We start from the raw sequence: 27,652 nt of genomic DNA on the forward strand, positions 1-27,652 counted from the left end.
TACCTCTGCATGTATAAAGAATCATCTAGCCAAAACTACTGGATTTGCTTCCATTGTATTTGGAAACAATGCGAAATAGAAGAATTCTGATATTGAAAATGGCAAAAAGGAAGAAAATGTTACTAGAAGCAGTCTGTGCTCTTATACAGGCCATATGAAAGCCACATGCTTTTTCAACTATTGCATGCTATTTGTCAATAAATGGTATATCTGTTCCAAATATCAGCAGCAAGCTGCAATATCATTTCATTAAAAAATAATTTTTGATTGGAGAGTTTACTTGAAGGGCTATCTGCAGTATTTTACAAGTACAGTATTACTGAGCAAATCCTGATCCTCCTATGACTGAATCTCTGCTCAGTGCTTGTATTGCGGAAAGTTCCACGCTGCAATTTCTGCAGGTGCTCAGGAAGCACATCTTTCCTCAATTGATATTTGCCTACTTTTTCAAAAAACCTTAAATTTTGAAGCAAGCAAAGCTTCAAATTATCTTTGGTTGATTGCAAATGTGAACATTCTAATTGGTCACAGCTGAGAAAGGGGCAGACAGTATCGTTCCCCATTGATTTCAAAATGTGCTTGTTTTTTTAAAATCAAACGAAACCTTGAAAAAAGTGACTGACAAGTTAGGAGGGAAGCAGTAAAGAGGCCTCTCGCCTTTCACCAACTTCACTTGGGGAGGGGAGTGGATGCTAGGTTAAAGGTGGGATTGAGTGATGTGAAGGGAGTATTACATGGGTTGCACAGGTAGTTGAAACAAATTGGGATAATGATGGGAGTTGAGTGGGAAGTGGTAGGGGACATGGGAGCAAGGGGGTGGAGGGAAGTACAAATGATGGTGAGGGGTGTAAAAGTAGCTGGTGAGGTCTGCATTTTCCTTGCAATCTCCACTGAAAAATGCAACTTTCAAAAAGTTTGAGAGAGAAAAAGAGCAACAGCAAGACAGCTGAAATGTGCAACACAGACCATATTCATATGCCATATCTGTATGTTGTTAAAATCTACTGTCTGTCAAGTGCTTCCTCTCCCAGAAACCTTAACTTCCAAATGTTAACATTCTATTTTAGCATTGCATAATGCCAATTTTCCTATGTAAACAGTAGCCTGTCCGTATTGTTCCAGTTTCTGTCGAGTATATGGTGGTGGTGTGCCAACTGATTGCATCACCTATTTAAAGCAACTGTTCAAAATAAGTTATTCCCACGTGCTCATACAGCTATCTTCATTAAAATCCCCTTTCCTCCTGACCATCTGAGGCCCTGCTTCTGTTTGTGCCCCACCTGATTGCCAGTTCATTCTCTGCTGCTTTCGGCTCCATTTCCCCTAGTGTCTTGTATCTCTGGCACTTGAGGTCCATACTGGGAGCTATTTTTCACCACTACCAGCCATGTTATAGCCTCCTGCAAGCTAGCCATTTCCTATCCTGCTGCAGCTAGCATCATCATCATCATCATCATCCCACGCACACCCCTTTGTCCCACTCCCTGGTATTAATGCTTCCTCTTATGCCACAGTTCCTGCGACTTCAATTTCACTGCTCCCAGCTATTTTCTTCCTGCTTGCCCCAGGCCACACTTCAAAAGTTTATTCCTGGCCTTGACTGCAAATCAGCTTTTGAATTACAGGGGCAGACTACACTAAAGGGCTCACCTGCCACTTTGCAAAAGGTCTTTCAAAATAACTTTTTTCAAAATGCAAAACCCTGGCCTTAACCTTAGAGGGGGAGTGAATTTTGAATTTACACAAGAATCAAAGGGGTAGTGTTTGTTAGAAATACAATAGCTATCCATTTAAAATGTACTGCTTCTTTGCATATCAGTTCAAATTTGTTTTGCCAAATGCTTTAGCCTCTGAAATGATTAGTCCAATAAAATGTACTTTCAGAAATGTGTTTTTAACCTGTAAGATATCCTGTTGGTGCATGGTTAAATAGAGACTTGTCAAATGAGCATTAATTAAAAGAAAAATAATTAAAAGACTAAAGAAGGTACTGTTAGACAATTATTTCAGGATGTCTTAAGTGTGATTACAGTAATGACTTATGGCTATACGTCAATCCCTCTAGGATTTGGACGGAAGGATGTAGTTGAATTTTTACTTCAGAGTGGTGCTAATGTCCATGCAAGAGACGATGGAGGCCTTATTCCTCTTCATAATGCCTGTTCATTTGGTCATGCAGAAGTTGTTAATCTGTTGCTGTGCCATGGCGCTGATTCTAATGCTCGAGATCATTGGAACTACACGCCTCTCCATGAAGCCGCCATCAAAGGCAAAATTGACGTATGCATAGGTAGGCTTTCCTGTAACTTTCTTCAATCAGTGAGAATAATTTCATTAGATATCTTTTTCCTTTTTACAGTTTAACAATCTTTTGAATACTTCTAAATGATCTGCACGTACAGGAGAAAATGGTTGTAATTGAATTTTTGCGTATCAGTAAAAGAGCAAAAGTTTTTTTGAATTCTTAATTGTTCTTGACGTAATTTTTAACTAGCAATATTACTTTTCTTTAATAAAACACAATGCTGTAATTCATATTCTCACCAGCAAATATCGAAACTTTTTTTTAAACTGGATTTTCTAGTATTTAGCTTTAGATTCATCCTCTGTTTTGTTTGTCCAGTAGTCATCCTGCATGTATTAATTTAAGAACCTGATTTAAATTATTGAGCTCAAATTCAGTGGAATCTTTCCACTGTGTTGTTCCGGTTTGTGATAAAAGAAAGACTTGGATTTATATAGCACCTTTCACGACCAGTGGCCGTCTCAAAGCGCTTTACAGCCAATAAAGTACTTTTGGAGTGTAGTCACTGTTGTAATGTAGGAAACGCATAGAATAAGCTGGTTAATGTTTATTGGGGTGCTAGGGCCGCCAATTCTGGATGCAGCAGCAACAACCTCCGACTGGGCTCCCTGGTTTTGCTAAGGCCAGTTGCTAGGGAGATCTAAAGCAGCAGGCTTTAGTGAATCTGGCAAGTTTATTCTGGGATTGCTACTGGCTGTGCAAGACCTGCTTGCTAAGAGCTGAAAGCCTTTGAACTTTATGTGCAATGTAAAAGCAGCTTATAAATCAATATAACAACCAAAAATAAACGAGAGAAACACATTTTTTAAAGAGATAAAGTAATGATGCAAGAAAGAGGGTTGTAGGTACTGGGCCAGAATTTGCGGTCAATATGACTGCGTACTGTAGTATGCCATCAGACTGCCTTTTGAAATGGACAACAAGTTTGAATCCCGAACTTGCGATCTGTCAAGTTCTGACTTGACAGATCATCCTCTCGGACATTGAAATCCTAATAGCTGGCACTGAGCTAATTGCCCAGGAATTATGTATGAACATTGCACCTGCTGTAAAATCAGGCACAGCAGCCTGTTTTCACAGCATTAGGGAATACCCGTCAATAGAAAATCTTCACCTGATGTTTTGTTGTTTAAAAATATATGAAAAGGAATGTAAATCCACACTGGGCATAATGAGACTGTTCGTGGATTTGACAGTTTTGCAAATTAAGAAACAAAAGTACATTTCCCTTACTCCCCTCACTGTATCTTCAGGTGACCTTTCATGGTACAAAATGCATAAATACTTTAATCAACATAGCTGCTATATTCTCCCTAGAAAATACATCAGTACCTAGTGGGGGAGAATGAGCGACCTTCTGTTCCTGATTGGAGGAACGGCCCACGTGATCCCGGGTATACTTGCACACATGATGCGCCCTCGAGATCCGTGGGCCAATATGCTGCGCTCGACTCTGCAGCGTCTGAGAGCAGCTTTTCATTTGAGGCTTCACAACAGGTAAATGCACATTTGGTTTGGATGCAGACGGCGTAATCCTTTAATTACGTCGTCGACAGTAAAATCTAGGCTATAGTATGTGGCAAAAAAAATCAGTGGATGGCGCAACTACACATAGACAAGATTCATTCTAATTTTGTCTAGCTGCAGTGCTGTAAAACTCCTCCTCTCATCTTTTAAATGACTCTTTAGCAAATGGTTCTGTATTTTTTTTGTTATATTGGGCTACAGTAGTCAGTTTCTTAGTAAATTTAAAAGAATTATATTCAACAGCTTTCAAAATGTTCCCATTAGTGTCCTTGCGCCCAAAAGAATCAGCTTAATATTTAGAGCCCCCTCGAAGGCCCACAAGCAAATGTAGTTAGTGGAAACTCCCAATGGTGATCGTTTCAACCTGGGGCATGGCCAGTTTTGTGGCTGGTGCCAACTTCTAGTGCGATGTTTTTTAAACTCACGCCAAAGATGGCAGAGACTCGAGTTGCGCTGAATCTAATTTCAGGTGAATTGTGCCCAAAAATCAAATACAACCGAGTGGAAACTGCAGGCCTTAATGTTCTCTGTTCCTGTAATTTCTCTTCTCTTTCTCCTCCCCTGCCCCCTCCCGCCTATTTCTCCTGCTTCACAGGAGTGTTGCATAGAAAATTTGACATAGAATTACATAATCTACAGCATAGAAATTGGCCCAACTGATCTATGCCGGCATTTATGCTCCACACTGGCCTCCTCTCACCTCTCTTCATCGAATACTATCACATCTTATATTCCTTTCTCCCTTGTGTTTATCTAGCTTTCCCTTAAATGTACCTGTTCTGTTTATAGTATATCATGTTGTTCAAGCAGCAGTTTGCATTGGTATTGACACATGGTTCTAATTATTAAAGTGTTGTATGGTAGTGTAGTGGTTATGTTGCTGGAAGAGTAATCCAGAGGCCTGGACTAATGCGAGTCCATATCCCACCATGGCAGTTAGAGAATTTGAATTCAGTTTTTAAAACCCTCATTAAAAGCTGGGATCGGTAATAGTGACCATGAAGCTGTCGATTGTTGTAAAAGCTCAACTGGCTCACTAATGCTCTTTACAGAAGGAAACCTGTGTCCTTACCTGGTTTGGCCTATATATGACTCCTGTTCCACACAAGTCTGGTTGATCCTTAACTGCCCCGCTGAAGTGGTCTCGCAAGCAACTCTGTGGTATCACCACGTTCTCAGGGCAACTATGGATGGGCAATAAACGACAGCCTTTCCAGCAACACCCACATCCCGAGGATAAAAGCAAGTCCCTGTATTTTCACTGCAGTTCTGTTGAAACTGAAGCACTGGTGGTGTCCATTATAATGTGAACTGTTTTAAAGTTTTTTGTAGAGAGTAGCTGGTGGCTATTCATGTATCTCGGCTCAGACTTTCCTACTAATGAAACTTTCATTTGTCACGCAGTTCCCTTTACGACTCAATGTATTTCCCAATATGCAGTTATAGATTGGCAAAACTTTTGACTTGACTTTTTTGTCATGCGCCATTTGATCAGGCCTTGGATCCCACAGTTCAGGACTACTGCATTATGTGATGATGTACCTCATCACACAATCCAGAACCCACATTTGCTTGAAATTATATACTGTGAAACCAGTTGCCTACAAAGCTGGAAGGAGTACTCGTCTATTTTAATCTTCTGTAAATTTGTAACTGCATTTCTAACCAAAATTGTAAATGTTGTTACAACTAATGAAGGTGAAAATATCACTCATGTCTTGGAATAATCCTGTTTTAGGAGTATTGAGGGTGGGGAGAAGAGGAAAAGAAGTAGTTAACTTCTACAGAAAAATGGTTGAACTTTTATCAGTATACATCAATCTCTAAGCTGCTAGTAATTTTAGAATCAATAACTACCTACTCTTGTGTTTATGGAAACTAATATTCAAGATATGGATCAAACTGTAAATTATATTGCATCTATACTTTTGATAACATTGAAATCTTAAAATAAAAAATGCCTTGGAGGATTTCAGTATTGATGAGCTGCTTTAGTAGCGCATTTTATTGATCAATTACATGGAAGCAGCATAAATTTATTGTTCCTTGATCTATCTGCTGAGTTAGTTGAAATGAATGTCTCAGCCTGCAGATCAGAAGGATCATGGAGAAGAGGAAGAAGTGAGAGGGGAAGGTAGGGGTGGAGATGGGAAACCATCTCCGAGGGGAATACCCGATTTTCTAAAAATTAAAGAAGGACTGAGGTTTCAATATTTGAAGTCTGAGGAGGCCTGAGTTTTTTTTTAAACTCAGATGCTTTTCTGTACTGGCATGACTTTTTCCTTTCTGAACAGGCACCAATTTTTCCAGGTTTGTTTCTGAGATAAGTTGTTCTGGTATTACAGCCATTAGGAATTTTTTAACATTGAAAACCCCCATCAAAGTGTCACTCACAGGCTAAACAGGTAATGTGGACACAGTTTTGTATTGACATGGGAGTTTTCAATACATTTTGAACTGTAATATTGTAACCCACCTATGATTTATAATATATAATAGTTTATTACTATAGCTATGTAGTGCACGTTGTTTTATTTAATATGCAAGTCTCATTTTCATGTCTTGATTTTCATCCTTTTTATTATACAGTTTTGCTCCAACATGGAGGTGACCCTCATATTCCTAATACAGATGGAAGAGCAGCATTAGACCTGGCAGACCCATCTGCTAAAACAGTATTGACAGGTGAGCTGTGAGCTATTTAAAAAAAATCTCTATTTAATGGTTTTGCTGGAGCATATTAACTGAAATGGAAACAATAAGGTGATGCACATTAAATTTCCAATGTGCTGAATTAAACTGAGCAGAAGCAATGAATATTTTGCTGAGCTGCTCTTGCATCTCTCCTAGTGGCCACTTGAAGGCCTCAATTCTGTCCGAGCCCGTTTTTAATCGCACTTACTGGAGTTGCGCCTCTTATCTGCGTTCTGAAGTGCGCCAAAAAATGTTGTTGCCACTTTGGCCGCTGTCCGGCCTTTTCACTGCGCAGCGTGGCCAGTAGAGTCGGGGGTGGAGCCAGCGTTCTGCGCCGGAACGTATACACTTGCGCAGTGGAGTCCGCTGATGACGTCCGCGCATGAGCAGTAGCGCTGAGAGTCTGCAACAACAGTAAACAGTAGGTCTCTCTCCGGTTCAGAGCGTGGTGATGAGCTCCTTTAGGTAAAGTTCTCTCCATTTATTCTGCCTCCTTTGTTGGGCTAGGGGCGGGCAGAGAAGAGTTATGAGGTTGATCTTTAGTGTCAGGGGTCTGAGTTGTGAGGAAACACTTGAGAAACAGGCTTTTCAACTTGGTGGTGATCTTAGTGAGATATACAAGATTATAAATAATAGAAAATGTAAATCCAGAATATTACTTTAAAATAAATTGGAAACATAAGGTGAGGGGACACAGGTCCTAACTGGTAAAAGATAACTTTTTGGCTGCTATCAAAGTTCTTTGCACACAACGCTTGGAATTGGACTCCCAGGCAGTAGTGGTGGAGGTGAAAAGTCTGGGTGGCAGACAGGAGCACTATCAGTTCTCCTGCCTCCCTAGCCCAGGCCGAGTGGCCTCCCACACCGGCCGGCCCGCTGCCTTCCCAGGCCGAGTTTAAAGATGAAGGTAGGACTTACTTCAATTCTTTTATTTCTTATTAAATTCTTACTACTTTTTGTTTGCGAGGTTTGGTGGTCTGTAAGGCTTGGTGGTTTCGGTGCAGCCAGGTCCTCTCCGCTTCCCGCCCCTATCCCAGGCTGAATGGCTTCCGATGTACCTACCTGCGCTGATTGCTTTAACTCTCCAAGGGTTTTCTGAAGTGGCCACATACGCTGGTCAAAGTTGGCTAAATGGGCAGAACTGGCATAGGTGGCTGATAACGCCCCCTTTTGAGAGAAAAAAACTAACCTAAAAAAATCATAACTAACTCAGTTACAATGGCGAAAACTGATTGTGGAAAATGGGGATTTTTAAGTTACGCCAGAAAAACAAGTTACTCCAAAAAAACGGAGCAACTCCTGGCCAAAATTGAGCCCAATGAGTGGCATAAGTAGAGGTCAAAGGGTGTCTGAAGTTGGAAAAGTGCTTAATGTAGTCATGCTTGCATAATGTGCATTGTATTGGAATGGGAAAGAATAGCAAAGGTAGAAAGCAGGGAAAATTGTGTTCTACGTTCACACTGCTATTTGGAACAATAAATGTGACGTGGAATACTACCAAGGCCCAACTGATCTGGGATATTTAGAAATAGTATTTATATCTAAAAGCTGTTACAATAAATGTTGCTGAATTTGCTTAATTTGAAACCTAAGGAAGTGAAATTTGAAAAATATTAAGAGTGTTTTTCAATGCATGAAGTTGCTTTATTTTTTTATGTTGAAGCATTTAACTTGTTAAATTACATTTTACAGGTGAATACAAAAAAGATGAGCTATTGGAGACTTCAAGGTATGGACATCTTTTTTTAAAAAAAAAATAAAATAAATTAGTTTAATATTTCTGTTTCCTGATCCAGGGAATTAATTCAGAACTAATTGACAGCTAATTGACTGTATTTTTTTTATTCTTGATGATCACTATTCACAGTCTGTTTTTGAGGTACAGTCTATGTCCCAATATTCAAATGTATTGTGTACTCAACAAATAGAATACAGAAGCAGCGAGGTAATGTTAAATTTATATAGAACTTTGGTTCGATCATACTTGAAGTACTGTGCACCGTCTGATCTATACTACAAAAAGGATTTTGAAGCACTGGAGAAAGTGTTGAAAAGATGTTACAAAAAATGCATAATTTACTTGAAACTGTGTTGCTTGTAAATTAGAAATCTAAAAATGATCATGAAAGGTCTGCTGTATTCCAATAGTCTCCCAGAAGTGTCATCTGTTTATTTGTTCTCCTGAGTTCTAATGTTAATGTTGCATCCTGCATCACAAAGCGTGACATCATACATGCAACCATAGATACATGAATTTTGATGACCTTGCTGTGTGACATAAATCAAGGAAGAAAGAAGAGTGTAATAAAGATATTTCCTTCATGAGCAACAAAGGTGCAAGTGAATTCTATAAGCTCACCTGGAAGTAATTACATGACACCCATTTTGTTGAGGGATTACGTTACACTATATGCTACAAGAGTGCAACTTCACAACTGGGCTGCATAATTTATCATTTTAGAAAAATATATGCTGTGAAACTTTGGGGGGGAGCTGGTATTTTGGCTGCTGATATTTGTTGTGAACACCAGCAGTGCAATCTGTGTCATTGATACATGAAACATCCATGTTCAAGGATTGCAAGTTAATGAGTGATAATTAAGTACCAGAAATTAAGTCGATACATATTATGAATGGTGGACAGTACAGTCTGTTACATTTTATTTATATCTAGTATATTAAAAAGTCCATTAAGAAAAATCTTACCAACTGCAAATAATCACTTAGTAAACTTAGTAATTGTCATATTTATTGATCCTTCATGGATGAAGTAATTGTGTATCAACTGTGAGGAGCATCCCTGGCCATCATTTACTGCTTTGTCACCCAAACAAACCAAACTCCTCAGAAGGCATTGTTCTTAAAACATTCATGAGTGGTTTTGCACTATCAATTCTAAAGTACAAGAATTTTGTGATAGCACAATCTCTCATGCCATCATAAAATTATACTGGTTAAGCTGCTTTGTGATATTGAGTAATATATTGTGAAATTATATTTTAAAAAATGCATAAAGAAAAGAAAGATTTGGATTTATTTAGCACCTTTCACGACCACCGGAGGTCTCAAAGCGTTTATAGCCAATGAAGTACTTTTGGAGTGTACTGTTGTAATGTAGAAAACGCAGCAGCCAATTTGCGCACAAGCATATTCTCACAAACAACAACGTGATAATGACCAAATAATCTGTGTTTTTTGTTGTGTTGTGTTGATCGAGGGATAAATATTGGCCACGACACTGCTCTTCTTTGAAATAGTGCCATGGGATCTCTTACGTCCACTTGAGAGAGCAGATGGGGCCTCGGTTTAACGTCTCATCCGAAAGACGGCACCTCCGACAGTGCAGCAGTGTCAGCCTAGATTTTATGTGCTAAAGTCCCTGGAGTGGGATTTGAACCCACAACCTTCTGACTCGAAGGCGAGAGTACTACCCATTGAGCCACAGCTGCATGTTGAAATAATTTATTTATTTCTATCTCTGTTCTCTTTCTCTGATCTTACTCGCTATTGGGTTTGTTTTATTGATAAAATGACTGTTTAAATAACTTATATTTCTGAATGAAACTTATGTTTCACACTGCTTTGAATCCATGTTTACTTCTGCAAACAATCTAAAGGTGTGAAGCTGGTACTGGTATCCCAGCAGTCTGGTAATTACCATGGTAACAAAGATGCTCATAACACAAACTAATTCATTTGCAATCTCATCACTCAGAACTATGCTGAATGTAGTCTACTCCAGGTTAAACTTATTTGATTTAAACTAATATAGAGATCTAGTTTTATATCATATGTAAACTCCAAATTCTGATGGCATTTAATTGCAAAAATGTCCTTGCACAAAAGTGGTGCTGTATTGTTCTTCTCCACATGGTGTCATCAGATCACTACGCTACATTAACTGAGTTTCAGCATTTTTAGTGTAGCACATTTCTGCTAAGTGCAATGAAAGTCTTTTGTTTCTTTATACTTAACAAAAATGTAAAGTATAGAATGTTGTCAAAATTATTTCGCAAAAAATCTTACGGCACTGAAATATTAACTAAGCTGAAGTTACAATTTCAATTCTACCCCCACATTTATTAGTGATTCCAATCACAGACTGAACACACTCCAGCATTTCCTGTTCGAGAGCGCTCATCATTTCCACTTATTCCATCACTATTTACACTTGTTAATTAGACTAATAAGGAAAATAACTGCAATTCATACAAATGGAAGTATGAAAAGCAAGCCTATAAACAGTTGATACAAAAACTTGTGCATTTGTTAAAATATATTCACTTAAGTGGCATAGAGAGAGATATAATTTTTAAAAATTTGTTTATAGGAGTGGAAATGAAGAAAAGTTGATGTCTCTACTTACACCATTGAATGTAAACTGCCATGCAAGTGATGGTAGAAAGGTAAGATTGCAATTGTTACTAGCCAGATCATGAAGTTCTTGAATGTTATTTTTATTCCACGAATGAAGGAAGCCTGTATAACTTGATTGTGAAATTGCTACCTTTTGTAAAATTGAGCAAAATAGGTGAATCATAGAATAGTACAGCACAGAAGGAGGCCACTTGGCCCATTGAGTCTGCGCCGCTCTTTCAAAGAGATAATCCAGATAGTCCCACTTTCCCCATATCCCTGCAATTTTTTTTCTCCAAGTATTTATCCAATTCCCCTTTGAAGGCTACTATTGAATCTGTATCCACCACATTATCAGGCAGTGCATTCCAAATCCTAACCACTTGTTGCTTAAAACTTTTCCTCATAGGGACATAGTGTTGGACAACAACACTTTAAAAGAGTAGGAGTAAGGGTAAATACAATAGTATTTGTTAGGCAATGCCTAGCTTGGGTTTTAAAAGTCTGTACATTATTGGAGGATTGGAAGAATGAGAAAGGTAAGCGGCAGGATTTTGGAGAAGTTTGCGACTGGGTTTTTGCCGCAATTTGACCCTCCACGGTGAAAATCTGGTCGCAAAGCCCAGGCAGGATCCTCGACTCGTTGTTTGCGGCGGCAATGGGACGTACCGTCGGGGAGACATGAGCCAATGTGCAGCGCTGCGGATTGCATTGCCGTCAGACTTTCGGCTCTCTCTCGACCTGTACGCCATGCCCAGAATGCCAACAGGTAGCAGCCCTGTATGAAAACCTTCAAAAAAGGTAAGATAACATTTTTTTTTCAGCGACTTGAAAGATAAGTGTCTTGTAAATGTTTTTGGGAATTTTTTTTTTCTCTCCCAAGGCCTCTCTCGCAGCGCTCCCGGCCCCGGCCTAAATTTGACGAAACTTGTGTTTTTGCGCCGCAAACCCTCGTTCAACGCTCCCCTTACCGTAAAACCCAAAAGTTCGGCCTAAAAACGGTAGCACAGCGAAAACGGTAAGTTTCACTAATCGCTACCGTTTTCGCCGAAAATCCATCCTGAGGAGTTCCATGTTTTCAAAGTCCTTTAATGAGTTAGAGTAGGAAAAGATGTGATGCATCTTGATTGCAGCACAGTAATTATACGAAGAAGAGACAAGTGTATATGAAGCAGAATATTTAAAGTTCAGGAGGAGACATTTTCAGAGAAACAATGAGCATAATATTGATAAAGTAGAGAACGGCAAAGTTATAATAGTTAAAGATTTCCTACCAGACATGCTTTCCCTTTTATCCTGTATGGAAAAGCTGAATAAGAGCCACTGCACTGATGATAGCAGAATTGAAGTCTTGGTTTGGGCTTGAGTGATGTGGTATCTCAGTTGGGAATAAATGTATCAAAGAACTCGAGCAGCAGTATGCCATAAAAGTAGCCATGTGGACTGCTGAACACAAAATGCAGCTCTGATTCCACATTCACCAGCAAAATTACCAATATTGTTACAAATGTACAATGTCCAATTAATTCCATTAGTGGGATCATACTGGAATTTGTGCAATTTTCTATCTATAACATCAAAAAATCAACTTAATTTTGTTAATGAATTTTGCTTTTTAAATTTGAGGCCATACAAATTATAAGGAGAATGAAGCTCGTGAATTGATGCAATGCTTTTGGGTAACTTTTATGTTACACAAGAGTGAGGTTGAAACCAAGGATGTAAGTTAATTACTTGGTGTGAAACTGTGATTGGGAAGGGTTTGGTTAGCCACATTGAGAACTGTAGCACTACAAATAATTGAACAGAAAATCATTGGTGTATTTTGGTGTTTTGTGTGGATTTTGATCCATGGAGCAGTGTAACAGACTTGAATCCAGTTACGTGTCTCGTGTTGCACTTGTGTGGAATGGGAGGCATAGCATTTAACTATTCGAGTCTAGAGCTTTACAAATGATAATTTCTCTAATTACATAATATTTGCTTTATCTCTCCACAGTCTACGCCACTTCATCTAGCAGCAGGATATAACCGTGTTAAAATCGTACAGCTATTGCTTCAGCATGGTGCTGATGTTCACGCTAAGGATAAAGGGTAACTGTCTATGTTTTAGTGCATCTCCTGTGGTGCAGGCAGCATTGGTTGGGAAGGTTTGGATGTGATGGGGAGGAACAACAGCTGTGATGGGTGTCAGTCAAAATCAGGCTAAACCTTACAGAAGCTTCTCCCCAAGATTGCAAGACTTCACATACCTACCTCCAAGTTGTCTGCCAACTTCCTGTGTATTGTGAGCTTTAAAGAAGTTAGGAGATAAAAATTAAATATACCCCTTTCATGGAAAAATGGATACAGAATTCAATTCCCAAAATACAGGAAAAAAATCCCAGGATCCGATGCAATGTACACAAAGTTTGACATTTTGTCACTAAGTCAATGGCCCTAATGATGCATCATGCATTACAGCACAGATCCCTATGGTTATAAAACAGCGCTTCATCCAACTCGCCCTGAGCAATGCAACAGGAGAAACAAATATGTATGTGTGCACTTTCTGTCCAACCACAATTCAGTCATTATATACTATTTAATGCACATTTTTGACACACCTAAAACAAAACGTATAAAGATACAAAGGCAGTTATTTGCATTGCACAGGAATAGAAGGTGCCGGAGCCAGTGTCTCCAGGTTCTTTGAATGCATCTAGTGTTTGCATAACATCAATTATTTTTGTAACCTTAAAGGTACATGCACTCACTTTAGCAATAATACATTATGGGCTGAAATTTTGTCAAGTACTGCTACCACTGGTTTTGCGGCTGTATTCTGGTGGTAATTGAAGATTGAGATTTTTTTTGCCACCGAAATGCCGCTATGACTGAAGGGTTGCTAGTTTGGTCAAAAGTTGGCCGGTGGTAGCAGTAGCGGTACTTTTTAGTCGTGCAAGACTTTTTTTTTGGCGACGTAAAAGGAACAGACCTTCTGCGCATGCGTGATTCCTGCCCCCCCCCCCCCCCCCCCCGGGCAATTCTGGTCAGGTGTCGGGGTCGGGTCGCCCGCACATACGCAGAGCACCATTTTGGAAGAGAGAGGAGATAATCGGAGGAGAGAGAGGTATTGCAAAAGGAGCTAGGAGACATAATTATAGGAGATTGCGAGAGGTAGAAACAAAAGTGGATAATAGGAGACATAATTGGAGATAAGGAGAGAGAAATAATGAGGGAGGATAAAAATGCAACAAGCAGAATTAGGAAGGCTGAGGGCTTGAAAATTCAGCCTGGATGTCCAAGAGGCACTGTTGGCAGCAGTGGAGGGCAGATGGGGGACAATTGTTTAGAGGTGGGCGAGCAACCCCCCAACCTCATGAAAAAGAATCTGGACTGCCATATCTGAGGAGGGCCCCCAGCAGTGCAGGAAGAGGTGGAATGACCGTTGCACGTTCGTGAGAGTAAGTAATATTTTATTCATGCACTCCTTGATTACTTGCAATGTAAGTCTGACACATGTTGATGAAGGTAGGCTTAGTGTTGCACCTTATTTGCCATGAATGATCTTATTAAAATGGCTTTCTGAGACCTTAAAAGATGTTTCTGCACTTCGATGTCTTCCTCATGAACCACGTGCAGTTTAATAGGGCATTAAACAAAGGACTGTATTAAATGCACACAGTATGTTACAAGTGCTTTGATGACTATCTGTGTGTGCCACAAGAGCAGAAAGGCAATTCGGTTAAGCATTGATAATGTCATTTTTGCAGAAGAAACTAGCTCACAATCGTGCCGAGCAGCGATGCACAGGGGGTGATCCACCCAGCATCCAACCATTAACAGAGGTGGAGGAATGTGTGGCAGTCCTGGGGATGCTGATCCGACGACTTCAGCTGAGGCTAAGTCCTGCAAAATCCCCGGGTAGTGTTGGGGTCATGTCATGTCATGTCGTGTCTGTGGACTTGGGTGAAGGTAATTTCATGTAATGTCTCAACGACATATAGAAACATAGAAATTAGGTGCAGGAGCAGGCCATTCGGCCCTTCGAGCCTGCACCGCCATTCAATAAGATCATGGCTGATCATTCAACCTCAGTACCTATTTCCTGCTTTCTCTCCATACCCATTGATCCCTTTGGCCGTAAGGGCCATATCTAACTCCCTTTTGAATATATCTAACGAACTGGCCTGAACAACGTTCTGCGGTAAAGAATTCCACAGGTTAACCACTCTCTTGAGTGAAGAAGTTTCTTCTCATCTCGGTCCTAAATGGCTTACTCCTTATTCTTAGACTGTGACCCCTGGTTCTGGAACTCCTCAGCAACAGGAACATTCTTCCTGCCTCTAATCCAGTCAGAATTTTATACATTTCTATGAGATCCCCTCTCATCTAAGCTCCAGTAGATATAAACCCAGTTGGTCCAGTCTCTCCTCATATGTCAGTCCTGCCATCCCGGGAATCAGTCTGGTGAACCTTTGCTGTACTCACTCAATAGCAAGAACATCCTCAGATTAGGAGACCAAAACTGAACACAATATTCCAGGTGAGGCCTTACCAAGGCTCTGTACACCTGCAGTAAGACCTCCTTGCTCCTATACTCAAATCCTCTAGCTATGAAGGCCAACATGCAGTAGTGATGGTCCTTCAAATAAGCCTGCGCTATGTGACCGTACTCAAGTCACCCTGCCCCCCTCCACTGCTGCTAACCACTCGGATGTTTTCTATTTCCAGATGAGGAGTCGCATGCGCCATCCCACCACGGAAGCCTCCACCTCCAGTTCATACCTTCGCACTTGGGTCGATGAGGAGGAAATGGAAGAATTGGATGAGGGGAGCCAAGAGGACCCAATGGAGGAAACATCTATTGGGGTGGGGGGGGAGTTATTAGTGGAGGGAGATGTGGGGATGGTGGGATTGGATGAGTCAGCACATATTTTAGCTGCGGCCACAAATTCCCTCGGAGGGATCCATATTTCATGGGTTCCCCGCCTCTGAGGCAGTGGGACCAAGTGGTGTGCAGCAATGCACCCAGAGTGTAGAACCCCGTATGCCGCCTCTACGGAGGTTGAGTCAGCAAAGCCGGTATGCTCAGAGACAGGCACTCGCAAACCTGGACATGGTGGGACTGTCGAGGGAGAGCGGCGAACTTGGTCAAGAACTCCTCCAGGCCCTGGGTGGCATTTCCGGCAACATCACCGCACAATCTGCGGACATGTCGCAGGTGATTGCGGCAATGCCGGAAAATACCAGGTCTGTCAATGCCTGCCCTGTGGCAATTGATGGTCTTGGCTTTTGGCACTGTAGCTTCCAATGTCATACCATCCAGACCGACAGCACCTGTGGGTGGGGAGGTAGAACTGCCTTCTGACTCAAGCCGGGTCTTCCACACCCCGAGCTTCTCCAGTGGATCCACACATGGCGTCGCCATCGTCTGTCCCCCGACAACAGCAGCACTTTGAATGCCTTACTGCACAACTTCCTGGTCCCAAAACAGGTAGGGGTAGCAGGAGGAAGCAACTAGGGGTAAAGATCGGGGGAGCGAGGGAAGGCAGTTGGAGTGGTGGCCGCAGTTAAAATAGATGCAGGGTGTTGGTTGTTGTGTTATATTATTTTTCTTGTTGTTCTTTCAAAAATTTACAAATGTGTTGAAGAGAAAAAAATATTTATTTACTGTTAAATTCTGGAAACTTTGAAAACTTGAACATTTTTTATAACTTTGTTCAACTTAACCATTCTTATACAGTGTCTTACTTTTAAAATATGAGGAGTAATAGTCAACATGGTTGGATAGAGTGGGTAGGCAAAGGTGAAATGTAACACTCTGTTCAAGCAAAGCGTTGATTTATGAGCTGCTGACGTAACACTTTTGCAGTGGTGAAAGCTCCATGAGGCTTCCCCTGTTGGAGGGGTAAGGGGATGGTGGCATGAGTTTATCAGCAGGCTTCTCGTCCTCCTCCCCCCTCTCCTCAGGTGGTCCTGCAATCTCCAGTGGCCATTGCTGTACCCTCATGATGGCTAAGTTGTGTAGCGTGCAGCACACCACAATGAACTCAGCAACCTACACAGGGTGGTATTGCAGGCTGCCGACAGAGTGGTCCAGGCATCGGAAGCACTGCTTGAGCACTCCAATTGTCTTTTCGACGATATTGCATGTGGCTATATGACTGTCATTGTAGCAATGCTCGGCTTCTGTCTGAGGGTTCCGGAGAGGGTCATGAGCCAGGTGGCGAGGCCATAACCGTTGTTCCCCAGCATCCAGCTGTGACCTTGTGGCTGACACTTAAAATAGGTCGGAGACAGTGCTCTCGTGCAAGATGAAAGCATCATGGATGCCCCCTGGAAACTGGGCATTGACTGCCATGATGGGCTGCGTATGGTCGCAGATGACATGTATGTTCAGAAAGTGGGGATCCCTTTCGGTTTCGGTAAACCTCTGCCTCCTGTAAAGGTGCTCGCAGAGTGATGTGCCCTGGACCTTGAGGAAGCCAGCAATTCGTGCAAAACCCACAGCCCCCTCATTTTGTGCCTCCCTGGTCATTGGGAAGTTTTTAAAGTCCATCCTGCGTGTGTACAGTGCATCAGTTACCTGGCGAATGCAGCGATGTGTAGCGTGCTGAGAGATGCAGCATATGCCCCCAGTTGATGTCTGAAAGGAGCCGGAGGCATAGAAGGCAAGTGCCGCAGTCACCTTCACCTCAACGGGCAGTGCAGTCCTGTTGGTGCTGGTGGGCTGCAGGTTGCCTTTATGAGCTGGCATATCTCTGACCACCTCTTTTCGAAAGCGCAGCCTTCTAACGCACTGTGCCGCAGACAGGTATGAGCGCTTCTCCCTCAAAAGTCATTGGGGGTAAGGCCTCCTCCTCCTTATAAGTCTGCGATCTCTTTGATTAGGCTCATAATACTCTTGAATAAAGCTTCTTCCAGCTCTATTCTGCATAGCATAAATAGCCAGCATTATTGGCAGAAATATTATAGCCTCCATTCTTTTAAATGTCCTCCAGTAGCCTCAAATGTCCTCAAATAACCACAAATGTGCTCAAATAGCCTCAAATACCCTTTAAATTGAACTGTGAACTCACATGAAGCTCTCATTCAGCTCATTATGTAAAAATCAGCCTTCTGTCGAAATCCTTTCATGCAATGAACTTCGACTCCGTTTTTCAAAATGGCATTGTTACCGCTGGCTCCGAGCAGGCAAGACTACAATTTTCATGGCGGTATTTTAGTCCGGTGGTAAAAATGCTGGTTTGCTGAATGGCAGTATTTCTCGGCGGTATTTTCGCGTTGCACACTGATGTCATAATGTTGAAAAAAAACTGGGAGGGCGGTAATTTTTACCGCCGGCGGGTAAACACGGATGAATTTACCACCGGCGGTATTTTATTTTTTTGACTTTCAGTGGTAAATAATTTTCCAGCGGTAAATGGGTAAATGGGTAAAGGCTGATGAAATTCCGGCCCTATGTTGTACACTTTTGTCCTCATAAAACAGCACGTCCCACGCTTTACCATGAGTAACATTACAAGAGATTCTGCAGATTCTACATCTGAAAATCTCTGTAGCGCAGAAAATATCCAAAGTGCAAAAACGTGCTTGGGACATAAAATAAATGGTTGCATATTGACATGCATATTTTCTAAACGTCCTATTCAGAAAAAGGGAAGTGAAAAATCGCTATTTGAACAGGGGTGAAATCCGTAACTCATAATTTTGCATTCAGTAAAATGCAGCAAAGCAATGGCCAATTATTGCAAAGCTCTATTGTTTCTCCAGTCACCCTTTAAATTTAATAAACTTAAGCACATATAATTTTAAAAATTCTGAAAAGAACCACTAAATGTATCTGTAAAGCTAGCAGTGCAATTTTAGAAATGCCTGAAAGTTTTCCCTTCACAAACCACCTTCAGTACCTTTCTAGTGTGGGGCTTGTCTTGTGTTCCATTCCCAGAACTTGCATTCTCTCCTTGGGGTTTGGCTCCTGGGAAGTTCGAACACCTATTGAAAAATTGTGGTAGGTATGTGTGACACATCATAGGAGTTGTAATTTTCACTCTTCAACTATGAAATTGCAATACCAAGAGTGCACCATAACAAATACCACATGACAGCCAGAGTTAAACTGTAAATGATGAGAAAGAAAAAAGGTCATAAATAAAATGTCATCTTATTTAGCATTATTAAGAATTCTAGCTCTTGCTGACAAATTGTGTGCGAGGGAAATGCATCATAGGAGTTGTAGTTTTTTTTTCCTGTATATACCATGACAGTTTGGTGCAAAACGCAAATAACAGGTGCAAGTGGTCAAAAGAAACATCAAAAGTATTGTTTTACCAATTTATATAGTCAATTTTTTTTTAAATGAGCTTAAGGTGTTTAGAATAAATATTGATGTTTTTTTTGTATTACTGAAAGAGACTGATGTTTGTGCCAGGGCTGGAGAGGGTATGCTTATGAGATGCTTTAAACTTTGATACTGTGGTTCAAGGTATTCCACATTAGTGACTCCATTGGTGCTATTCTGTGCCAAAGAAGCACCACAAATCCATGGTAGAAATAGGGGAGAGAAAGTATCTTAATCATCAATGTAAACAACTGAGAAAAAGGAGGACGATTAGGAAGGAGGTAATCAATAAATAAAGTACTTGCACCATAAGGAAATAGTGCAAACCCACACGTAACCCAAACCAGGAGGGTAACGCAAAGATACCTGTTTCTTCAGTTTTGTAAAAATAAATAATTAGTCTTGCAATATATCAAAGGCCTGTTTGGTATCACAGGGGTGTGTAATATTTTTTACTTTGTGTCAGTTGTGATGTACAGAATTTGCTGCATTACAACAATGGAACAACTGCTGCATTGGGCTTCATGGCAAGTATCAGAAACCGAGTTCCAAATGAGCAGTGCCACGTGAGATCTTGTTTAAAATTTAGTTTGGAACTATTCTGAATATTTCTCATAGGCTATAAATGCAAAAAATTTGTTTTTGTATTTTAGAGACTTAGTACCTCTTCACAATGCCTGTTCCTATGGTCATTATGAAGTTACAGAGCTTTTAGTGAAGGTTAGTATTTAATCCTTGTCACTCCGAATTTGAGAATTGTGTTAGTTACACTGGTAAGGATGGTATGCAGGGAAGAAGAAATAATGCCCTGGAACTGCATGATGCAGTGAGTTAGTCACTAGCATTCCATCTCTAGAACCTGGTTTCAGATTCAGCTTGGACTAATGAAATGAAAGTCTCTGCTGGATCTTAGAAAAATCAACCGAGCATCTATTGATCATAGGCCCCTAGCACAAAATATCTCTAATTCAACACTAAATTGACAACCTCACTTAGAAGGCACAGGATGGCTCATGTGCAGAATGGAAAAATGTTGGATTGATGAGTTGGGGCAGAGCAGAGGGGGCTCTACTTTGCACCTAACCATGCAATAGACACGTGCTTTGACACCATTGTGTTTAAAATAGAACAAATCCCCAAAGTAATATCGCTCGCCTTAATTAAAAAATTAATATTGGAAATATGCTGCTGTAAAAACTATGTAGGGATAGGCGCTGTTTTTTATTATTCAATATACTCCAAGTCTGGTGTACAAGCCTCTTTTATACTATTTTCTACCATCCATTTTAACTTGTGTATATTTCAACCTGAGGCTATCTATTTTACATTTAATTTTAGATATTTAAAGTGAAATAAGAAATAATGTTACCTGTTTTCACCTGTCTCCGTTGATGTTCCCTCATTTTCAGATGGTACTGACATCTGGTACTGAAAGTTTGGTGCCTGATGTGCCTCACTATTTGTTGTTTTGCTAGCATCTGAGCAGTTAACACTATATACACTTGTATACTTTATACTAAAGCAGTTTAAAATCATATTTATTTTCTAAAATGTAATTTGACTTATTTTTGAATGTTACACCTTTTATTCACAGCATGGTGCCTGCGTGAATGCAATGGACCTCTGGCAGTTTACTCCTTTGCATGAGGCTGCCTCCAAGAACAGAGTAGAAGTGTGTTCCCTATTGCTGAGCTATGGTGCTGATCCAACATTGCTGAACTGCCATTCTAAAAATGCTATTGATTTAGCCCCTACACCACAACTAAAAGAACGGTTAGCCTGTAAGTTTTTCTGCAACCTTTTCTCATTTGTAGTATAACCTTAAATAAAACATGAATGTTCTGAAACTGTTGGGAATATTAGTCCATGACAGTGTTTATAACACGCATCATTTCTCAAAGGATCACTTGGTCATCTCTCAGCTTTCAAGTTTCAGTCCCATTCAACCCATACTTCTTACTGCCATAGTCTGCATTTCCTGACGTAAGAACATAAGAAATAGGAGCAGGAGTAGACTATACAGCTCCTCTAGCCTGCTCCGCGAGATCATAGCTGATCTGATCTTGGCCTCAACTCCACTTTCCTGACTCTTTCCCAGAGAAAACTATAGGAAAACAAGGTAGCAATGTCTAAAAGGACTTCATACAAAGTTACTTGAAGAAATGATTCACATCCTCACCATTACAGTTAGAAAACTTATCAAATGTCTTTGAAAATCTATTTATGCAATATCGACTGCACGTTATTTCTTCAAATTGAGAGGTATTTGTTCTTGGGACTAGCCAGATAATCTACAGAGTCTTTTCTGGTACTATAGTTTTGTAGGTTCCTATGTACATAATGGATTCTTGGTTAACAAGACCTAGTAGATGAGCTTTATTCAAACAGTGTGAGCTTAATTAAAATAACCCTGGATACTTAATGGAGAATTAAAACTTGCAGTAAAATGTTTATCTTTTTACAGAGTTAAAATTTTGTACAAAGCAAATTGTTGGTGTTTTGTTTTAAATCACCATTCTAGATGAGTTCAAAGGACATTCATTACTACAAGCTGCAAAAGAAGCAGATGTTGCCTGTGTAAAAAAACATCTTTCTTTAGAGAATGTGAATTTCAAGCATCCTCAGACTCATGAGACTGCATTGGTAAGAATTGTACTTGTTCTCTCTGCCCCCAAATTTTTTGTTCAGTTTTTAAAAGAAATCAAAGGTTTTTTTTGTTTTAACTAGTTAACGTTAATGTAAATTAATATACAGATTCAAGTGTTTGTAGCTGAGCAATAGATATAGGTTCAAAGATGGTAATTAAATAAGCTGAGCACATTGACAAACTAACATGCAAGTTATTAAATACACTTTAAAGCACCAAATAATTTTCCAACAGCTTCATATCTTTGAACTGGTAAACAACTCGGTGATTAAAAATAGTAGCTGGTTAGCAAAGCCATAAAACCAAGAGAGGAAAAATTTTACCTTAATTTTAAACTCATGGATGTTTTGATTTAGAGTTCAAGAATATTGCTTGTAGTACCTATCACTATCATCACTAGATCTCCTCCTTGATGCAACTTTGTTTGTTGTGTTCAATTCAATTAATTCATAATGCATTTTACTTAATTTAAAAAATATATATTAATTATGTAAGACAAATATAAAAGCATTTGAACTCCTGTGTGCAGCATCGTACTGATGTTAAATTGTATAGTGGCAATCTTAACATAACCCTGAATGAAACTATAGCAGTTTTTAGTACCTTTCTTCTACGATATCACAACTTTCCACTCCGCAAGCTTGACTTTAATCTCCCTTATCCGGAACACCCCTCGTCCAGAACCATTCATGGCCACCAGGTGGCGCATACGCAGAACTCCGACTTGAACAAATTTAAGTCCTTCCTTGCTGCCGACTCCCACAGTCACTGGCCTGATCCTGCGATCCACACCACCCCCCCCCCCCCCCCACCCCCCCACACAATGATCTCGCTGCTGCACTCCCAGGCCCAAGCTAGCCCCGATATCCCCTTGCTCAGTACCTGTACCATCCAATTTAATGTGACCACCCTTCGTCCGGAAAAATCCCTTATCCAGAACAGGTCAGGTCCCAAGGATTCCAGATAAGGGAGGTTCAACCTGTATTAGAATGTTTGATTTTTTTTTTTAATTCTTTTAAATACTACACATCCTAGATGCAAATTTTGACACATGGGGATTGATTCCTGATAATTTTACTATCCAGTTTGAAATCTGCAGTTCATTATTGGAAAATTGTATGTAAGTTTAAAATATTTTTACATAATGACAATATTCATATGTCTATTAGCCATTTGTACGCTGACAGACATTTTATAAAAATCTAGAAATGTAACTTTTTATTTAATGTTCCATATTTGAACTAGTCTTGTAGAACACATATAAAATCTGTGTATGTAATAGGATACCTAAATTCTTTTAAATTCGACTTTATAGCATTGTGCTGCTGCTTCTCCATATCCAAAGCGAAAACAGGTGACCGAGTTATTATTACGAAGAGGGGCTAATGTCGATGAAAAGACAAAAGAGTAAGATGATTTGGAAAGTTTTATTTTGACATGTTTTAAAATTGCATTGTATTTATTTAGATTTCCCCAACATTTATCTCTCCGACTCTTTTTCTCTTAGCCTCTTAACACCTCTCCATGTGGCATCAGAAAAGGCCCATAATGATATAATTGAAGTGCTTATAAAAAATGATACAAAGGTATGCATTGTTTTTTCTTAGCAATACAATATTGAGTACATTAAATAGTACATAACTTTCTGCCACATTGGAAGATTTATTTTAAATGTTTATTGTACTGTTGCTACTAATCCTGATATATTGACAATGTAATACGCTGTAGATTGTGCTCTAATTAGAAAATGCTGGAAGTTAGTTCTTGAATGACCATATAATGTATTATGATCAATAGGTGAATGCCTTGGACAGTCTTGGTCAGACACCTTTACACAGGGCTGCACATTGTGGTCATCATCACACATGTCGCTTGTTGCTGACTTCTGGATCTGACTCATCAATAGTATCTCTGCAGGGTTTTACTGCATCACAGATGGGTAATGAAAGTGTGCAGAATATTTTACAAGGTAGAGACATCTAGTTAATAAAATGGATACTATTCCATATCCTAATGCTCTAGTGCCATTCTGTGCGCTTTTTAGTCAAACACCATCAACTTATTTCCTATCCTGCCTCCTTGGTTAAACTCAACTAACTATATTCTGTGGTTGTGCCCTTGACAAGCTATCTCTCCTTCATCTTTCTCTGTTTTTCATCATAACTGGCAACTCCATTCTCTTCCAGGATTTCTTCATGCTCCATCTTCAAGCTATCCTCACATGACTCCCATCCTACCTATGTAAATGTATCCTGCAATACCTTCTCTTTGTAGGCTCAGGTGTGCCCGGGGGCTCCATTCTTGTCCCATCCTATCCTTCCTCTTTTCTGCATGCTACGTCTTGGCAACGTTATCTTTAAATGAACAGTCAGCTTCTGTATGTATGCTGGTGACACCTCATTCCATCATCCTTCACTCCTTGACTGCTACTATGCTATCCAATTCCTCCTCAGACATCATGCTGTGGATGGGCAGTGGCAAAGCCTTACTAGATTCCAATTTTGCTCCCTTGGTGGTTGCTTGCTTAGGTTGAACCCTTTTTACTTCAGCCTGATCTGAGCTTCGAACCCTACCATCAAGAAATGACTATCAGCCTCCATTGTATGACCTGTCTCTACTTTTACCTCACAAAATCACTGAAACCCTTATCCATGTCTCCATCACCTCCAGACTTCAGATCTCTAAAGCTCCCATTCCCAGCCTCCCAAACTGCACCTAAAATAAATGCCAGCTTATCTAAAACTTTGCTGCCTTGTTCACACAGACCTGTATAGGCTCACTGTCGCCCAGTGTATTGACTTCAAAATCCTTCTGCCCGTGTACAAATCTCTCCACAGTGTAGAAGTGGGTGGCCCCCTACATCTCCCTGTCCCAACTCTCACTGTTAACTCTGGCCTACTGTATGTTCCTTCCCTTTTCCCATCCCCTGCTCCGCCATTGGTACCAGTCTTCATTTATCATGCCCGGGCCAACCTCCCCAACTCTTCCTTTACTGCTGCTTGGTGTTGTCCGTCCCCCCACCCCCATCCATCTTTTCTGTGAAGCATCTTGAGACATTTTACTTTGTAAAAAAAATAATAATAATTGCTGTACAAGTGCAAATTATAAACAATAAGTATGGTAAATTTACAAATGCTCACTGCATTTAAGGATTATTAAATGTTATAATGGGTGAAACAGAACTATTATCAATGGGGCAATGTTTTGTTTCATACTGGAAATACTTTTATTTTTAGAAGTGAGTTTTGTTTAGCACCTTTTCGTTGGTATTAAATTTAAGTTTGTGTTGACTTGGTTAAAAATATGTTTTCTTCCCCTTTCCTGAATCCGCTCCGAATGGAAGGCGTCTTGGTTGGAAACTTCGACACTGATCGTCAGTTATTAGAAGCAGCCAAAGCTGGGGATTTGGATGTAGTCAAGGTAATGGTTTGTCAGAATAGAATACAGAAATTCAAGCTTTTTTTTCGCTCCTACAATAGAAGATTTGGATCTTGGCAACTTGGTCAATAAGTGGCAGATACATTTCAATCTGCATAACTTAACATTAGTAAAGGAGCAAAGAATCAAATAAAGGTGAATATGTTCCATTTAATATAATCATGCAGTTTTTTGATGGGGAAAGAGATCTGGGGGTTATTCTGGATAAATGTACTGGGCTCAAATTCCAATGCTTCAATGCAGTTTACAAAAAAGACAAATAAGATGCTTTAGAGGGTTGCAGTAGAAACAAAAGAAGTCGTATGGCTGAATAAGAAAATGATTAATTCCCCACCCTCCCACTGCCAGGTAGTGTATGCAATTCTGGTCATCTTATCAGAAAAATACTGCTACTCTTGAGAGAGGTGACAGAGAATATGGAGCTTGTTCCAGGTGACCCAGTTGAAGTTTTTAATACTATGAAGTGGATTAACAAATTTGATGCAAGCAAGTTAACTGTAGTGGAGGGTTGAAATGCTAGGGGTACAAAAGTTAAAAATTAGGAAGCGAAGAGTAGATTTGTTTTTTACACAAAGAACCATTGCAGCAAATAATGTGAAGTGAGCTCATCTGGATATGTTTCCAGCTGAGAGATTGAATAATCTATTTTAAAAGATTGTGTGGTGGAATTGAGATCAATCGATATGGCATACATTTGTTGTGCTCCATGCCTGTGCATGTATTAAAAATATATATTTTTGCACATTGACGTGTCACCTCCACATTTCAGGTTTTCTGGGATGCCCATAGCTGCTGCACTGATTTGTAAAGAGTGCAATGTACAGTTGTTTTCATATTTTCCCAATCTTCCCATGTTTGTTCTTGAGAGTATATTTAAAAGGATTGTCTAATGTTACTTTTGATTTCAGAAACTCTGCACACTCCAGAATGTAAACTGCAGAGATATAGAAGGCCGTCAGTCTACACCACTCCACTTTGCAGCTGGCTACAACAGAGTATCTGTGGTGGAATATCTGTTACAAAATGGTGCTGATGTTCATGCCAAGGACAAAGGGTAATATTTAGTTACTTTTTAAATCTTTCGGCTTTTTAGAAATAGTTTTCTAAGCACTTAGCGATGCATGGTATGGAATTTAAACTTGGTTAGATTGTCATTTAGGGGCTAAGGAGTTTTGATGATGTAATAATTCTAGAAACTAGCTTTAATTCTTTCATAATACTAATTGTTATATTGCTGTTTCCTTTTCTAAACACACGCATGTCTACCAATCTCTCAGGATGGTGCTTACCTGTTGGTTAATTGCACTGTTAAAGAGGGGGAAGAGAGATTTTCATGATCAAATATCAAAAATTAACTAAAAAGAGATTCTACACTAAAGGGACACTAGGATAATTTCTAATCACTGGTTCTAGGAATGTACTGCAGGATTTTCACGAGGTTTTGAGTTAAATTATGCTAGTTTGTAGTTGATCAAGATGATATTGTTGCGACACTGATGAGAGCAGTATTTATTCCATCCTGGTTTTCAGACGTTTAGCTCTCATCATTATTTTGTTCCTTTTATCTCTCTTTTCAGAGGTTTGGTTCCATTGCACAACGCATGTTCCTATGGACATTATGAAGTAGCAGAGCTGCTTGTTAAACATGGTGCAGTGGTAAATGTAGCTGATTTGTGGAAGTTTACTCCATTGCATGAGGCTGCAGCCAAGGGAAAATATGAAATTTGCAAACTTTTATTACTGGTACGTGAGCCTGAGATAGAACACGATGGCCTGGATTTTTCTATAGAAATAACAGTGAGGCTATCAGTGCCCACCATTATTAGAGAGTAAATCTGGCAGCAACTTCTGACACATGCGCAGTTCAACGTGGAAATCTGGAAGTTGCTGCCAGAGTTGCCCTGCTTTTCCAGAAGCTGCGCTATAACGTTATCTCGCTGAGAGACGCCACATTCAACTACATGAAAGGCATGAAGTTGCGTTTCTTACCCACTAGATACCCATTAAACTCGCCAGAAAAGCTTGGGGCTTGGCCATTCAAGTGTAAGTGATTTTCTAACAGTGTGTTAAGTCTTAATTACTGCCAGACAACTCTCTGGCACTGAAAATTAAATTTTACAAATGTGGAGTCTCATTCCTTCAGATTCTAATTAATGTTGGAGATTTTAAATGTAGTTTTAAAAAAAAATGTATTTCACTCTTCTCTCTCCCTCAATATTAGAAATTGATCAAAGGCTGCCACCGCCCATTTACTGTCCAAAAAGCCACTAAGATTCTGCAATTCACATCGGTGGAAAATTGATCCAGAAATAGGAAAAATCGCCCGGCGGGAAAAATGTGCATGTGGATTCTCTGCGAT

At 40.0% G+C, this 27,652-nt stretch overlaps 1 protein-coding gene across 8 annotated transcripts in view; it reads left to right on the forward strand.

Moving 5' to 3' along the window:
* Positions 1–27,652, forward strand: part of LOC139260387 (poly [ADP-ribose] polymerase tankyrase-2) — a 77,937-nt gene that overhangs the window by 9,252 nt on the left and 41,033 nt on the right. For 5 of the 8 annotated variants that reach the window (XM_070876948.1, XM_070876950.1, XM_070876952.1 and 2 more), the window contains exons 2-15: positions 2,066–2,290; positions 6,422–6,517; positions 8,219–8,255; positions 10,857–10,932; positions 12,882–12,976; positions 19,862–19,928; positions 20,803–20,989; positions 21,730–21,851; positions 23,171–23,262; positions 23,363–23,441; positions 23,653–23,824; positions 25,199–25,275; positions 26,202–26,347; positions 26,871–27,036. In XM_070876948.1, the coding sequence (XP_070733049.1) occupies positions 2,066–2,290; positions 6,422–6,517; positions 8,219–8,255; positions 10,857–10,932; positions 12,882–12,976; positions 19,862–19,928; positions 20,803–20,989; positions 21,730–21,851; positions 23,171–23,262; positions 23,363–23,441; positions 23,653–23,824; positions 25,199–25,275; positions 26,202–26,347; positions 26,871–27,036 (1,637 nt within the window). Of the gene's footprint in view, positions 1–2,065; positions 2,291–3,698; positions 3,803–6,421; positions 6,518–8,218; positions 8,256–10,856; positions 10,933–12,881; positions 12,977–19,861; positions 19,929–20,802; positions 20,990–21,729; positions 21,852–23,170; positions 23,263–23,362; positions 23,442–23,652; positions 23,825–25,198; positions 25,276–26,201; positions 26,348–26,870; positions 27,037–27,652 lie in introns of those variants that run through there. The other 3 variants (XM_070876949.1, XM_070876953.1, XM_070876951.1) reach the window with 3 other exon arrangements.

The sequence above is a fragment of the Pristiophorus japonicus genome, chromosome 3, assembly GCF_044704955.1.
Source record: "Pristiophorus japonicus isolate sPriJap1 chromosome 3, sPriJap1.hap1, whole genome shotgun sequence".
Classification (NCBI taxonomy): Eukaryota; Metazoa; Chordata; class Chondrichthyes; family Pristiophoridae; genus Pristiophorus; species Pristiophorus japonicus.